At 42.9% G+C, this 13897-nt stretch overlaps 1 protein-coding gene across 1 annotated transcript in view; it reads right to left on the bottom strand.

Annotated features, from left to right (window-relative positions):
* Nucleotides 1–13897, bottom strand: part of SRSF4 (serine and arginine rich splicing factor 4) — a 28492-nt gene that overhangs the window by 7439 nt on the left and 7156 nt on the right. Inside the window, exons 2-3 of the mRNA XM_058718355.1 lie at nt 2689–2831; nt 1671–1783 (exon numbers count right to left, since the gene is read on the bottom strand). Coding sequence (XP_058574338.1) covers nt 1671–1783; nt 2689–2831 — 256 coding nt within the window. The remainder of the gene's footprint in view (nt 1–1670; nt 1784–2688; nt 2832–13897) is intronic.

Genomic DNA, 13897 nt, shown 5'->3' with positions numbered 1-13897 from the left:
AAGAGACAACAGCCCTTCAATTTATTTTTGCATTTTCTTGATTAACTGCTAGCACTTACTGTGCCAGGAACTATTCTTGGACTTTTTATACTGAGTGGCATTCAATTCTCACAATAACTTTTGAGTTAAAAATGAGTATTAATCTCATTTTTATAGTTGAAAACCATGAGGCACAAGAGGAAAGTAACTTGCTGAACTAAAATAACGGACAAGCGGCAGAGCTGGGATGCACCCCAGACAGGTGGGCTCCAGAACCCTGTTCTTCAGTCTGCTTTGACTTACAAGGAAGTCCGCTCCAGTGCTCTCCGTATAAAATCAACTGAAGACACTGGCTAGGCTCCATTTTAACCAAAAGTCTGAAAGCCTTTCCAGTTTCTACCCAAACACTCAACCTTCACTCTCAGAACGCTGGGGTGCTCCTCCTGTGAGCACAGTCCTGCTGGGAGACACTCAGTGAGGGCCTCGTCCACAACCAGCACCATGCACTAGAAGAAACACCGGCTCAGGTACTGGTCCAGGCTCTTCTGCTAAGACCAAATGTGTGAATTAACCTTTTCTGGATCTCATCCTTTCTTATCTAAAGACTGTTGGGAACAAATTAAAAAAAGAGGGGTGGGGGGAGGATATAAAACTGCTTTGATGAGGGGCACCTGGGTGGCTCAGTTAGTTTCAGCTCAGGTCACGGTCTCACGGTCCGCTGAGTTCGAGCCCCACATCAGGTTCTGTGCTGACAGTGCGCAGCCTGCTTGGGATTCTCTCAATCTCTCTCAAAAAATAAAGTCAAAAAAATTTTTTTAATTGCTCTGATGAGCTAAAACTGTGAATGTAAGATTCCTAACTACTTTTTGCTGACCCTAAATATACTCACTGATTTCACTAGACAGGACTTGTTTAATGATGGGACTAAAAGTGAGAAGCAAGAGACAGAAGTGTGAATAAGTATCTTTTACGTCTGTCCTTCTAAAACTATCCAGGTTAAGATACTAATTTCTTCCCTATTGAGCTTAAAAGCACTGTTCTCAAAAAACAAGCTGGGATCAGTATGCTGGATCAACACAGCACTGGACCTTAATCTTTAAGACTCTTTCAGGATGAATATTGCATGAAAAATTAAAAACACTTAGGAGAGAACACAAAATTTGACAGTCGTTCTCACCAATGAAGAGCTACACTGGAAGCTGACACAAAGCTGCATGATCGCAGCTAATGTTACAGGAAACGCTTGCGACTTTTTCTTCTACTGCTGAGGAACTACAACGGCATCTGTCTACAACAAGCTCTGTACAGTGGACAACAATCTCCGACACAGGTTGTCTTTACAGCCATGGTCCCCTAACATACAGTAGTGAGATTCTGATGTCTTTTGTACTACTACAGAACTTGTAAAAAATATTTTTATTTTTATGTTTTTAGAAGATTTTATTTTTAATAAGCAATCTCTGTACCCAACATGGGGCCTGAACCTAGAACCCCGAGATCAAGAGTCATGCGGCTCCACCGACTGAGCCGGCCAGGTGCCTGGGACCCTTTCAAGAATTCCCAAATGCTCTGGGAAAACTTTCAAACATGTAATCCCGTTACATTCTGTTTGCCTAGGCCTGCATACAAACACCTCTTTCCCAACCACAACTCCGCCCAGCCTTATCCCAGAAGGTTAATGAGGCCCAAACCTTTAGGTCTTGCCAGCTGCACCGACTTGACAAATTCTCCACGATAAGTCTGTACTCTGTGCGGGTAGGAGGGCCGTACTTATCTCGGCCACTTCTTCTGTAACCATATCCACCTTTGGAAGGTTCAAATAGATAACATGACTTCAGTGGAGGAAAAGGAAAAAGTGACCCAGCACATATTCCCCTGAAGTGTACCACTTACCCCCACCCCACAACACAGCACATATATTTTAGTTCTATCCCCACCCCTTAATTCTAAACTAGATTTTTTTAAAAAAAGCAATCAACTAAACATGAAATTTAATTTAATTTACAAAGTGGTAAGTATATATATTCATTAATATTATATTTAAAATTAACATGCATAAATTAAAACTATTAACAATTTAACAATTTAGAAATAAGTAACCAAATTACTAAATCAGTTACTGGTGTTACTCACAGTGATTAAAGTTTTTGTGAATATTTTATACGAAAAAAAGATTTTCAGGCACCTATTTCAGTTTAATCTCATCTGTGTCTAACCCTTGGGATCCTCACCACCCAGGTCTAATGGGGAAAGGTTGCGGTCGTCACATGGCTTCCTGTTTTGGTCAGCCAAGGGCCACAATGGTTCAAAGAGCCACGCATGGAAAGGTAACCCAAGGTCAGCAAATGGAACAGGCAGTCATCTTAGCCTCAAAGGATTCTTTTAATTAAAACATTGAGGTCTTTGTTAAATCTATGTTAAACAATTGCATTACAGAGAAAAAAAACAACAACACAAACACACATCATTAAACATATTTTAAAAAGTATTAAAACAAGAACTTTATGTCATTAATTAAATTAAAATTAAACAGTATCAAAGATGTTTATTTGCAATTTTACATTTAAAAAGATACATAATTTATAAAACAAATGGCTTAAATATCAATACATTTCAGTGTAACATTAATTAATCAATTACTTTAAAAAATTCACATTGAACAACAAAGGCATGTATGTCATCGATACAAATGCCCTTTTAAATGCTTACTGCGTCCAGAACCGTAACTGCCGTCTCGACGTGGGCCGCGGGCATGCTCAACAATTACTCGCTCACCACAAAGGTCTTTGCCGTTTAGTTCATAAACAGCATCATCTGCATCACGCAGATCATCAAACTCCACAAACCCATATCTAGAAGAGAGCAAACGAAGTCCCGGTTGGCACCGCTCTGACGCCCAGCTTCGCTACCGTTAAAGAGAAAGCAACGAGGGTCATGCTTAGCAAAGGTTAGGTGGGTTCTGCAAACTAAGGATTGGCTTTCTGTTCCCTGCGGCTGAAACCGCTTTGCTTTGTGCCAACAGGCCCCGCCAGAGGATGGGGAGGCAGCTCAAGGTAGACTCCTGTCTTTCTAGTAGGAGGCGGGCTAAAACACACAGACACCACTTCTTTCGTTCCCCAAGCAGTTCTGGTGACAACTGCACAGACCCCCACAGGGGACGCCTGGTATCAGGTATCAAGATACGGAACCCTACAACGCTGAGTGTCGGCTCTTTCAAGTCACATAAAAACTCCTCTTTGGTAGCTTTCGCCCCCAAGTGAGAGCTTAGAGAACAGCTAGACCCGCGTGCAGGCGCTGTGCCCTAGCCGTCAGGTCGTGCTTGGAATAAGGTTCCGAGTAAACAATCCACAGCACCTCAAATCTCAGTGAAAGAAAAAAGTTTTCAAGTTCCTGTTCTTCTACCTAAACAAATGAGTCACAAGTGAATTAACTTGTTCCAGAAATTATCAGTGAAAAAAAAATTCAGATCCACTCACTTCCTCATGATTTGCAAATTCATTTCCATGAGGTTTTAGGTAGGCTGGAATTCTCTAAAATCTATGTATGACTACAAACTTCTTTACATAGTACTGCTAGGAATGTTCCGACAAAGAGGTTTGGTAGTTTAACACATTTCCCGAAGAAGACACCCTCCCCCCCTGAATCCTACTAACGCCTGGTAAAGAACACAACTTACAATACTCAACAGCAAATGTGTCACATATTTCTAAGTAAGGTTAAACAAACACCCTATAAACTATATTATCAGTACACTTTCAGTGTGGTCTAACACCACGGCTGTGAAGTCTAGCTTTGTGACCACTACCTATATTTAAAAACCAAAACCATGTTAATGATTATACTTAGTCACCAAGGAAAGTTACAAGCAATGTCTTTAACAAAGCTGTGTTCGCAGGCAAACACTGACTAGTGTTCTGCTGTGTCTAAACACACTGGAACAAAGAACAGGTTACAAGGCTTGCCACAAGTTCATCCAGCCTGACCAAAATTATTCCAGTTTCCTTAGCATGTAATGCTGTACTCAGCAACATGGTAAGTAAGTGAGAGAAACTTGGAATTGCGGAATTTTCCCTTTACTGAAGAGTTCCTTTCAAACAAGAGTCTCCCAAGGTGACAACATACAGCTGACAACTTTGGTGGGTTCTTTATGCTGAAATGTCTATGAGTGGCATTCAAACTTCAAGTCACAGACACATCCAGTTGTTCAATGGGAAATGTTTTGGAAATGTTTCGCACTAACACAATTCAGAAGCCACCCGGCTCAGTTTATGGGCTATGAAATCTAAAACATGGTTTTATGCTTCTGTAAGGCTGGAACTGCCGTGCAGCTTAGTTGAGAGTCATTCTACACAAGGTCATTATTTGACAAAAGCAAAGCCTCTCTCAATCACTGACTTAACTACATTAAGTGCCTTACAGTCACTGAAAATCTGTAATCGATAATGTAATTGTAGCTGCTTCTTCCCTTCCTAGAAGTGGAAAGAATAGGAAAGCTGCACTGTCATTTTTAGGGACAAAAAATTAAACAAAAAAACAAATTAAAAAATCAAATTGACTTTCTACTTAGGTTTATTTCTCAATGAATCATAAAACATTCCCCTGCCCCCAAAAGTACCTTCCTTCATTTAGCCGTCAAGACTGGTCATAGGTCTATTTTGCCCACAGCATCACTGATCTTGGCATCATATGGGCAAGAGCCTGATGCTAAGTAACGAGCGATGCGAGAAAACCTTCAGCCCCGGGCGTGATGAAGTGCCCCCCCCGGGGCCCCTCCAGGAGTGGCCTGCTGGCTCAGCACCATTCACTGACCCTGACTCATCTAATGTGATGTCAGAAGGACAACATCAACTCCCAAAGACTGAACAAATCACAGATACATCCAAACAGTCTTCTTCAAGGTAATCAGGATTTACAGCGACTCGAGGGTCAGAGAATATGCAAGCCCCTAAGCTCTGCCAATCATCTGAAACAGCAAGCCCAACTTCTGTTAACAACAAGTGATGCTTCTGTCAGACCTCTGGGGAAATGCACTCTCCCAGACTCAAAGGCCATCCTGTGAATGCTCACTCTATCCCACGGCTGACATGCAGAACCCATTCTGACCTGGACGGGGAAGTAACGGCAATCTGTTAAACGGAGGCACAATTATCTAAAAACAACAATCAATGCTCAGACAGGCCAATCTTTCTTTGCAGCCGAGGCTGAAGCAAGGCATACCTTGCCAATAAAATTCTTCCCTGAGTTGGAGGGACAAATTTGTGTTATGAGAGGAAAACAGCCCTTACAAATCAGTCCTTCCTTAATATTTGCTTCTTAAGTGGGTCACTTCGTAGACACATTTCTGGGTTATCCAAATCACTTAAAATAGCTACCTTGAAATCAAATTTATTTTGCACAAAAAGTTTGGCTACTACTCCACGAAACTGATTTGGGAAATTCTTAATTTTCATTATTATTTTTTAGTAAACTCTATGCCTGACACGGGCTCAAACTCATGACCCCGAGATCAAGAGTTGCACACTCTACTGCCCGAGCCAGCCGATCACCCTCATTTGGGAAATTTTAAATGTCAAAGTCCAGTCCAAGGATTATATTGGGCATGTGACTGTCACTGCTCTTGGCCAAGGGCATGCTGGGTGGGTTTGGAAGATTAAATCAAATATCCTCTTGCATCACAAGTCACACCTGACAGGACTGTTTTGAGAGCAAAGTAAAGACCAGATCAGTGTGGTTGCTTTACCACATTATTGTTTATTTAGGTCTGCTTTACTGAAAGAATGACTGTTTCATTCAATATGCAGTGAATGGGTTCCTCAGATAAGGCAGGACTAAATAGTAACAACAAAATGTTACTTAACATTTATTAAGTAATCTCTATAGACTAGACAATGTTATCTTATATTCACAGTACCCAAGAGCCAGGTACTACTATCCCCATTTTACAGATGAGGAAACAGAGACACACAGTGTTGAAGAACTTGCATAATGAAACAGCAGAGCTGGCGTTCAAAGCCTGTGGTAGGACTCCAAAGGGCAAACTCCTAACTAGGAAGACTGGAGTGGCAAGAACTGGCCTGGGTTCTAATCTTGGTTCTGCTACCACCCAGCTCTAAATCATTTTATTCTCCTGGATCTTAGTTCACCTGTGAAACGAGGGAGCTATACTACATTTCCCTAAGACCTCTCCTAACATCAAAGGTATGAGAGGTAAATGTTATAATGGCATAATTTTAGCCAATATGGTAGCATCAGAGGAATACAACAGCGGCAGATGGACAGGGATAAATTTAATTTTTATCATCTAGAGTACCTTTTAAAACTATTTGTGTGGGTCCCAATTTTAGTTTTAGATTTTAATATCTCTGAACTAAATTTTAGTGCCTTCAAGATAATAAAGCTCTCCCTGATCAATGACATCAGAGGATCTTTCTAAACTGGTGGTAACATCCCTTTGTGCTTTGTAGCAAATAACAGGAAACTGATCTCCCCAAAAGCACTCTGCTTTTGAACCCTTTTGTCAAAATAAGGAGGGACACAAAATGCGCACATGCATGTAAATGCACAGTACGCCATCGGCATGCGTGTATAGATGCACACCACCTCCGGTGTGACCTGTAAGCTCACGGACAAAACCGACAGATTTCTCTCTAGCTGTGGACACCCTTCCCCTTCTACTCGGTTAAAACCTACCATTTTTCAATAATGCAGTATGAGAATAAAGAAAATGAAGGAATTCAGGAGAATGAATCTAAGAACAAACTTAAAAATCCCTCCACGGCAGGGCTTGCTAAAAATAAAAACAAACAAAACCCTTCCAATGTGCCTCTTCTTGCTTTACTCCTGGATGTCTCGTCTCTCACCGCACGCCCCGCCCCGCCCCATGTCTGTATGAAAGAAAAAGTATGGCCTATTAAATGCACACTATTTTTCAATTAGGAGAAAACCTTTCTTCAACATTTCTCTGCTCCTGCCTTTTCCCTCTTTTCCTCTGGGTCGTGTTTTGTGCTGACAAATTTAGCCAAAACAAACAAACAAACAAACAAACAAAAAACGATGGGAGTGCCTGTCATTTTCTCCCTAAAAACTGGGGACCCTGACTGTTACCCAGTATGGACAGGTATCTGGATGCCACAAGAAAAGCCACCCCGAGTTATGTGGGCTGCTGTCCACTTCAGTCCAGGCTTCTACCACTGCCAGTGCTCTGGTCCCCAACAGCAGGTGTCCTGCCCAGGCTATCAGAGCTCTGCAACGCTGGAACTGGAATCGCATGGCTTTCAAACGAAAGCACTCCAAGACTTCGCTTTTCAGAAATGTTAATCACACTTTTCCACCCGAGAATGATCATCCGAGCCTGTGCTACTGCTAAATAGGCTTCCCCTGGTCCTAACAATCTACACCAACGGCCCCCGACACCAGTCTGCATGCTCCCCTGGAGAGCATGTGCCCTTCTATCCCCCCTCTTTCAGAACGGGTAGGGTCCTCTCTGTCTTCCAGACGTCTTCACTGAATAGGGAGGCCGGGGAAGAGTCCTGTCTGAAAAACGAGGAGCAGGACTTCTCTGGAGGCATGCCGTCAAGCTAACGGGCAGGGCGTGACTAACGGGGCGCCCGCTATCGGCCAGCTGGCGGGGAGTGGACGAGAGGAGCGAGGGAAAGCGAGCCTCCATGCGTGTGCCTGCGATCACCCACCAATGCTGCTTACCGAGGGGCACGCCTTGGTTGTTCTCTCTATAAGAAACATTTGCCCCTTTCCACAGTAGATCTCTGCTCACCTTTGTCCTACAACTGTGCCACATGCTTTTCTTTGTATGTGGACATGACAGTCCTCAGCCAACCATCAGCAGGATGTGAGTTTTGTTTTCCCAATGTGGTGAGCCATTCCCACATTCACTCATTTTCCTTGTAAGAACCGAACCTCTCCATGGCTGGTCGGGATTAGGGATGTTGCTGTAGCCAAGGAAAAATTTTCATCTGTTGAAGTTAACCCATGGGGTGGCTTGAACCCTCAAACTAGGGTCAATGGCACTGTTCTTTAAGGGCAAGGCCCTTAAATCTACCCTGAAAGAAATGGCATTCAGTGAACAGGAATCAAACAGCTTTCTTTCAAAGTACTCAGTGTTGGTCCTACGCTTCAGTCAACTTGGTGCTTACGAGGTGAAAAAAGTCAGGACACACTGACAGGATAGTAATTAAAACAGTAATCCTTGCTGCCTGCGTTAAACGCTCGGGAAATGGCAGACAGACACTTCTGCGGCCCTTCTCTAGCGCTCAGCTGAGGCCAACTCAGACAGAAGCTTGTGCGTGAGAACCGTAACTGCCCCCACTCCAAAGGTCTGCAACATTCCAGGGAAGCAGTGGTCAGGCCCTCAGAGTAGAGCTAACCAGTGTCACCTTCACTGCTCTGGGTCACTGATTATGGTTGCAATCTGACTTTCCTGGTAACGGTGGGTTGTTTATGACCCACCAACCAGGAGCTCCTACCACATCAAGTAGGTTCCTGAGATCCTTTCCTATCCTGAGACGGGAAGGAGGCTGCTCTGGGCATTCTGGCCTCCCCTTTCTTTAGCCTCAGAGGAGGGAGGGCCATCGAGGCCGCCCGGAGAAGGTGGATGACTTACCCGTGCTCACTGAGTGGCAGAGCTGGGGTGCGACTTCAGGGCTCACCAGTACCCAGTCTGGGGCTCTTTTCACGTCGGCAAACTGGCAGTTCCCGCACACCAAGAGCTCTCTGATTAGAGCTAGTGTGGATTCCTGGTCTGCAAACGCTGGCCACAGCTCAGTCTGCACTTGGTCTTTCCCCACCTTCAAAGAAGAAAACCTACCTCATGACTTCTCTCTGCTGGAGCCCCTGACCATCTAATTCACTCCTGGGACTCATAATCACCTCTAACCATTCCTCTCCGGTTGCCCATTCAGTCTGCTGCCTAATTCTACAGGTTTCTCATCTGCTGGGCCCCTGAGGGCATCTTCTTCATGTCTCATCAGCTTACTTAATTCCACATGAATGTGGCTATTCTTAGCCAACCTGTCTCTTGGTGTAGCAGGGAAAGCCAGCTCCTACAGCATCCCTTTGCTCAGAGGCCTACCATGACTCCTAAATATCTTTGTTTAGACCGGTCTCCAAACCTGAATGCCTCGATTACACAGGGGGAAGCAAACCGATCTTCTTCCACAGACTCGGGTCTCACACCCTTGCCTGACTAATCATCTGAGCACCTTCTTTGGCTCTATTCTGTTTTACATGCTGTTTCTGTGGCCTTTCAAGGACTTGTTCTTTTTTCTTTGTGCTGATCCTCTCATTTGATTCCGTGCTCTTTAATGACAAAGACTAATATTTAGTGTAGTACCTGGCACAGGGTAAATAATTCATCTCTTATATTCTATTCATTCTTCATCTGTGAAGAATGTACTATGATCATTATAATTATTCCCACTTTACACCTGAGAAGACTGAGGCTTGGAGAGGCTAAGCTACTGTTCATTGTCAAGGAGCTCATCAATGGTGTGGCTGGATCAGAACCCAGATCCATCTGACTCCAGACTCAAGCTCTTAACTACAAGGTTACCCTGCCTTTGTAAAAGCAAATGCTTCTTCTCTCCCCCAGTCCTGAGTACAACCCTTTTCATTTAATAAATGCTGCTGCTTGACTTGATAATCTAACCTCAGATAAGCCAGGCTGTATTCAAGTTTTTTGATAAGTGGGGTAAAGTCTCCAGAGAAAAGAGAAATTGATCTTGGGGCAGGGTGAGGCACCTCTAAACTTGGGGTATGTGACAACCGGGTTACTTTCACTCTTGTCTTTTGGTTCCCATTAGCCAGTGTCAGCCATCTGGTCCTTCGGAAAACATGTGTGGGTTCAGAACATAACAGACTAGAAGAATAGAGGAAAAATAAGATTATTCTGTGCAATCCCCATTCTGGAGGTCCCACAACAACCCCCGGAATCTGTCTTTGGTTTTAAGGTTCGGCAAAAATTAGACCAGCATAGAGATGACAGAGGGTCAGGCCCAGAGGTGGTAGATGTGAATGGATACTGACAAGATTATGTATTTAAGAAGGATGCATTTAATTAGTTTTGTAAGAAATGGTGACTGGGACCAAAAAATATAAATATAAGCATGAATGGTATGGAAAAAAATGGACCAGAAATCAAAGAATACTGTATGGTTTACAGACTTCCAACTACATCAGGATTATAGCAGCAACCAGGAAAGTACTTTGCAGATGACAGGCAGCTAAGATTGGATTTACTTTTGTTTAACTCCAAACTACCATTAACAGGACTACTCCAGCCCACCAGAATTTTCCTTCTTCAAATTCCTTTGTAATAATTTTTACAACTCTAAGGTTTACTGTCCGCTCACAGAGGACACTAAGACTCCACGCAGGTAAGTACCTTGCCGAGGCTACCCAACACCTGGAGTCTTTCCTACCCTAAAGTCAACATTCGTAACATGTGTTACTGCTTCCCATACACCAACGGAAAGATGCGGTCCAAAGAGCAGACACAGTTTGACAAATGCCCACATGAATATCAGCATCTTATGACAAATATTAAACGGTAAGAAATAGCATTTCTGCATCTGATAGGTAGTGATAGCAGTACGTTGTGAACATTTATAATCTAAGTTACTAGTGGAACAACACCTAGCAAAATTACCAAATTTTATAGTCTATCAAAGTTTAGGAAAACAGAGAAAGGTAACATCATTAAGGCCAGGCCATCTCTAAAGAAATATTTATGTATTGGGGTGAAGAAAATATAATAGGAACATTCAATATCCTAAATACCAAGCATAAAACAAAATTCCTCCAGAAGAGAAGGTAGAGAGGAATCTGTATCAAGTTCAAATTTAGTCTTACTTCGTAACTACTCTATGGGCCTTTCGAAAGCCAGTTCCTTTCAACTATCCAAAAACTGTTTCAAAATGAATCAAAGGTTGTTAAGCGATTTCACTTTTATGAGGCCACCACTGTATTTCTACCCTATAAAACGGGAGTACTCCTAGAAAGTAACACACTTGTGAACAGTTTGTGGGTCAAACTATTACAACCATAACCCTTGTCATAACAAAATAACTCAACATGGCTACTTTCTTCAAAGGGGATGGGGCAATCACACCCGTGTCCTTTTCAATTTTCTGACACTCACTACTAAGAGTAAATGAAATGAAAAGATCCCACAAGAAAAGGGGTCAAATATTCCCTGATGACACACTGACGTTCATGAAGACAATCACAGATTAAAAAAAACATAAAAAAAAAAAAAAACCAACAAAAAAACCCCCCAAAACCTTCAAGAGATGAACGTCGTATTACCAATTTAGAAAAAAACTGTTGGGACTTAAAAGATCACTGTATGTTACTCATTCCTAAATGAAACAGAGATTTACAACCAGCAGACAGTGCTACTTGATTCCACACAAAAGCTACAAAAAAAACCCAGTTCATACTTACCTCTAAATGGCACTATGAGTGGGTAACAGGTGTTAAAGCCTCTAAGAGGTTATACCTCCAGGGCCATCTTGGCTGTCCCCATATCCCTCATAACCACTCCACAGTCCCTGGGTTGCTGCCAGTTTCTTTTCCTTTTTGGTTAAAGATGCCACTTCCTATGCTATTTTTCAGGGATGCCCTTTCCTTGAAACCAGGCATTTAATTCATTTAGTATTTTAACAAAATTCTCAAGTTCTTTTAACATTAATGGATCAACAACTTCTTTTCATCCACATGAAATAACTTTTCTCAAAGTCAGTGCTTCTGCTCTGTGGTTCCTGACTCTTGTGCCCGAGCTTCCTGGTCACCTCTCCCATTCCTGAAGGCCGGATTCACACCTCCCTCCTTTGGTCTCCCGGCTTCGTCTGGGTTTGTGAGGTCTGTTTACGAATGCCCCCCCCCCCCATTCTGGCATCCAGGCCTACAGACGTGGCTGGGGGACTTGATGGAGGGATAACAAGTGTCGTTTGGGTGCTTCTTCAGGTATCATTTGTGGTTCCCGAGACCTCCAAACTTTGATCTCAACACGCAGGAAGGGTCACGTAGGGCATTTCTCAAAATATGGGCATACAAATCCAGAGCACAGCCCGATCCTTCGCCTTCAGGTGCCTCCAAGATCAGACAGCCCTAATGATACTGTGACAGAGATCATTTAACTGCGTCTCCTTGCACAAATCCTACCCCGGTCAGCCATGACAGAGCTGACATCACCTTACAGCTCTTCAAAGAGCAGCCTATCACTAGCAGTTTCTGTCCAGGGCCAATGTCAAAAAACAGTACTATCTGTCTCATTTTTGGCAGTAACTTTTTAGCTTGTTGAAGACTCTGATGAAAGACTAAAGACTGAACAGGCTGTGGAACCTAAACTACCTTCTCAACCTTGAACGCAAGCAAGTGCCAGAACAATAGGATTGAACCATCTGGAAGGAAACAGCACGAGAAGCTTTGGCTGACACTGCTCATGCTGTATCTGGCATGGGAATAAGAAAGAGCTTCAGTTTCCACAGTTGTCAATAACTCATTCTGTAACCTTGAGCCAGTCACTTAGTTGCCCCATGCCTCCGTTTCCCCATCAATACAAACTAGAGACAACACTTGTTTGTAAGGTGCTTTGATACATGCAGTTGAAAAATAAATCACACAAGCGCATGCTGCTGCTGTTTTTTAAAGTTTTGAAATTTTACTGTTAGCTTACAAATTTATAAATACCACCTCCAATAGTCTCCTCTCAGATACTAGGAGCATGTTTCTTAGAGAAGCTCAAAGTACAATTTTGTTTAAGTTACTTGGAAACATCTAGAAATATTGGGAACCCAAAACACATTTTATCTAGTCTACATCCTATGCTTATTATTTTAAATTTTATTATTATTTTTAAACATTTTTTACTAAAAAACATTTTAACATTTATTTTTGAGAGACAGAGAGTGAACAGGGGAGGGGAAGAGAGAGAGGGAGACAAAGAATCCCAAGCAGGCTCCAGGCTCTGAGCTGTCAGCACAGACACTGATGCAGGGCTCGAACCTACAAACTGCGAGATCATGACCTGAGCCAAAGCCAGACGCTCAATCGACTGAGCCACACAGGAGCCCCAAACGTTTATTTATTTTTGAGAGAGAGACGGAGACAAAGCGCGAGTGGGGGGAAGGGCAGAGAGAGAGGGAGACACAGAATCTGAAACAGGCTCCAGTCTCTGAGCTGTCAGCACAAAGCCCGTCGCGGGGCTTGAACTCACGTGAACTGTGAGTTCGTGACCTGAGCCAAAGTCGGACGCTTAACTGACTGAGCCACCCAGACGTCCCTCCTATGCTTATTTTTAAAAAAGGGACAAATACTTCACATGGCCCTTTTATTCCTATGATACCTCAATGAGGAAGGGAGGACCAAGACATTAAAGTGAGGAACAGGGGCTTAAAATGACTTGACCAAATAATAAAAGTAATGTTTATTCTTATCACAAACTGGGAAACCAGGACCATAGAGTGTAAGTCTCAAGCCAGAGAAATGAGGCCAGCAGCATTTGGTCAATATTGCAGTATGGTATTATCCTTTGGCACTGATTTTTCAAAATGACAGAAATTAAAAAATTACCCAAGCCTTAGGAGAAATAAAAGATAGCATACTTAAGTTCTGGATGTAGGCAGACTTCCCCAAGAGACCTCAGTATAAAAACAACGTGGTCACATTTGCAATGGTTATAACTACTAATAAAGAATGCTGCTTAATCCATAGTCCCATTTCTCATGATTTCTGGCTTAAGGAAAAAAGTTCTCGGTTAAGACACGAGACCACTCGTACCTGTTAAATTCGCAAGGATTTTACACAACACGTGTGCCCAATGCTGGTGAGGCTGCCATGACAGGCGCCATACACTGCTGGTTCTAGGGTAACTGGTACACAGCTCTTCTGAAAGTTATTTGGC

This window comes from Neofelis nebulosa, chromosome 2 (genome assembly GCF_028018385.1).
Source record: "Neofelis nebulosa isolate mNeoNeb1 chromosome 2, mNeoNeb1.pri, whole genome shotgun sequence".
Taxonomy (NCBI): Eukaryota; Metazoa; Chordata; class Mammalia; order Carnivora; family Felidae; genus Neofelis; species Neofelis nebulosa.
The sequence above is the reverse complement of the archived record's forward strand: the minus strand, read 5'-3'. Positions and strand labels throughout refer to the sequence as shown.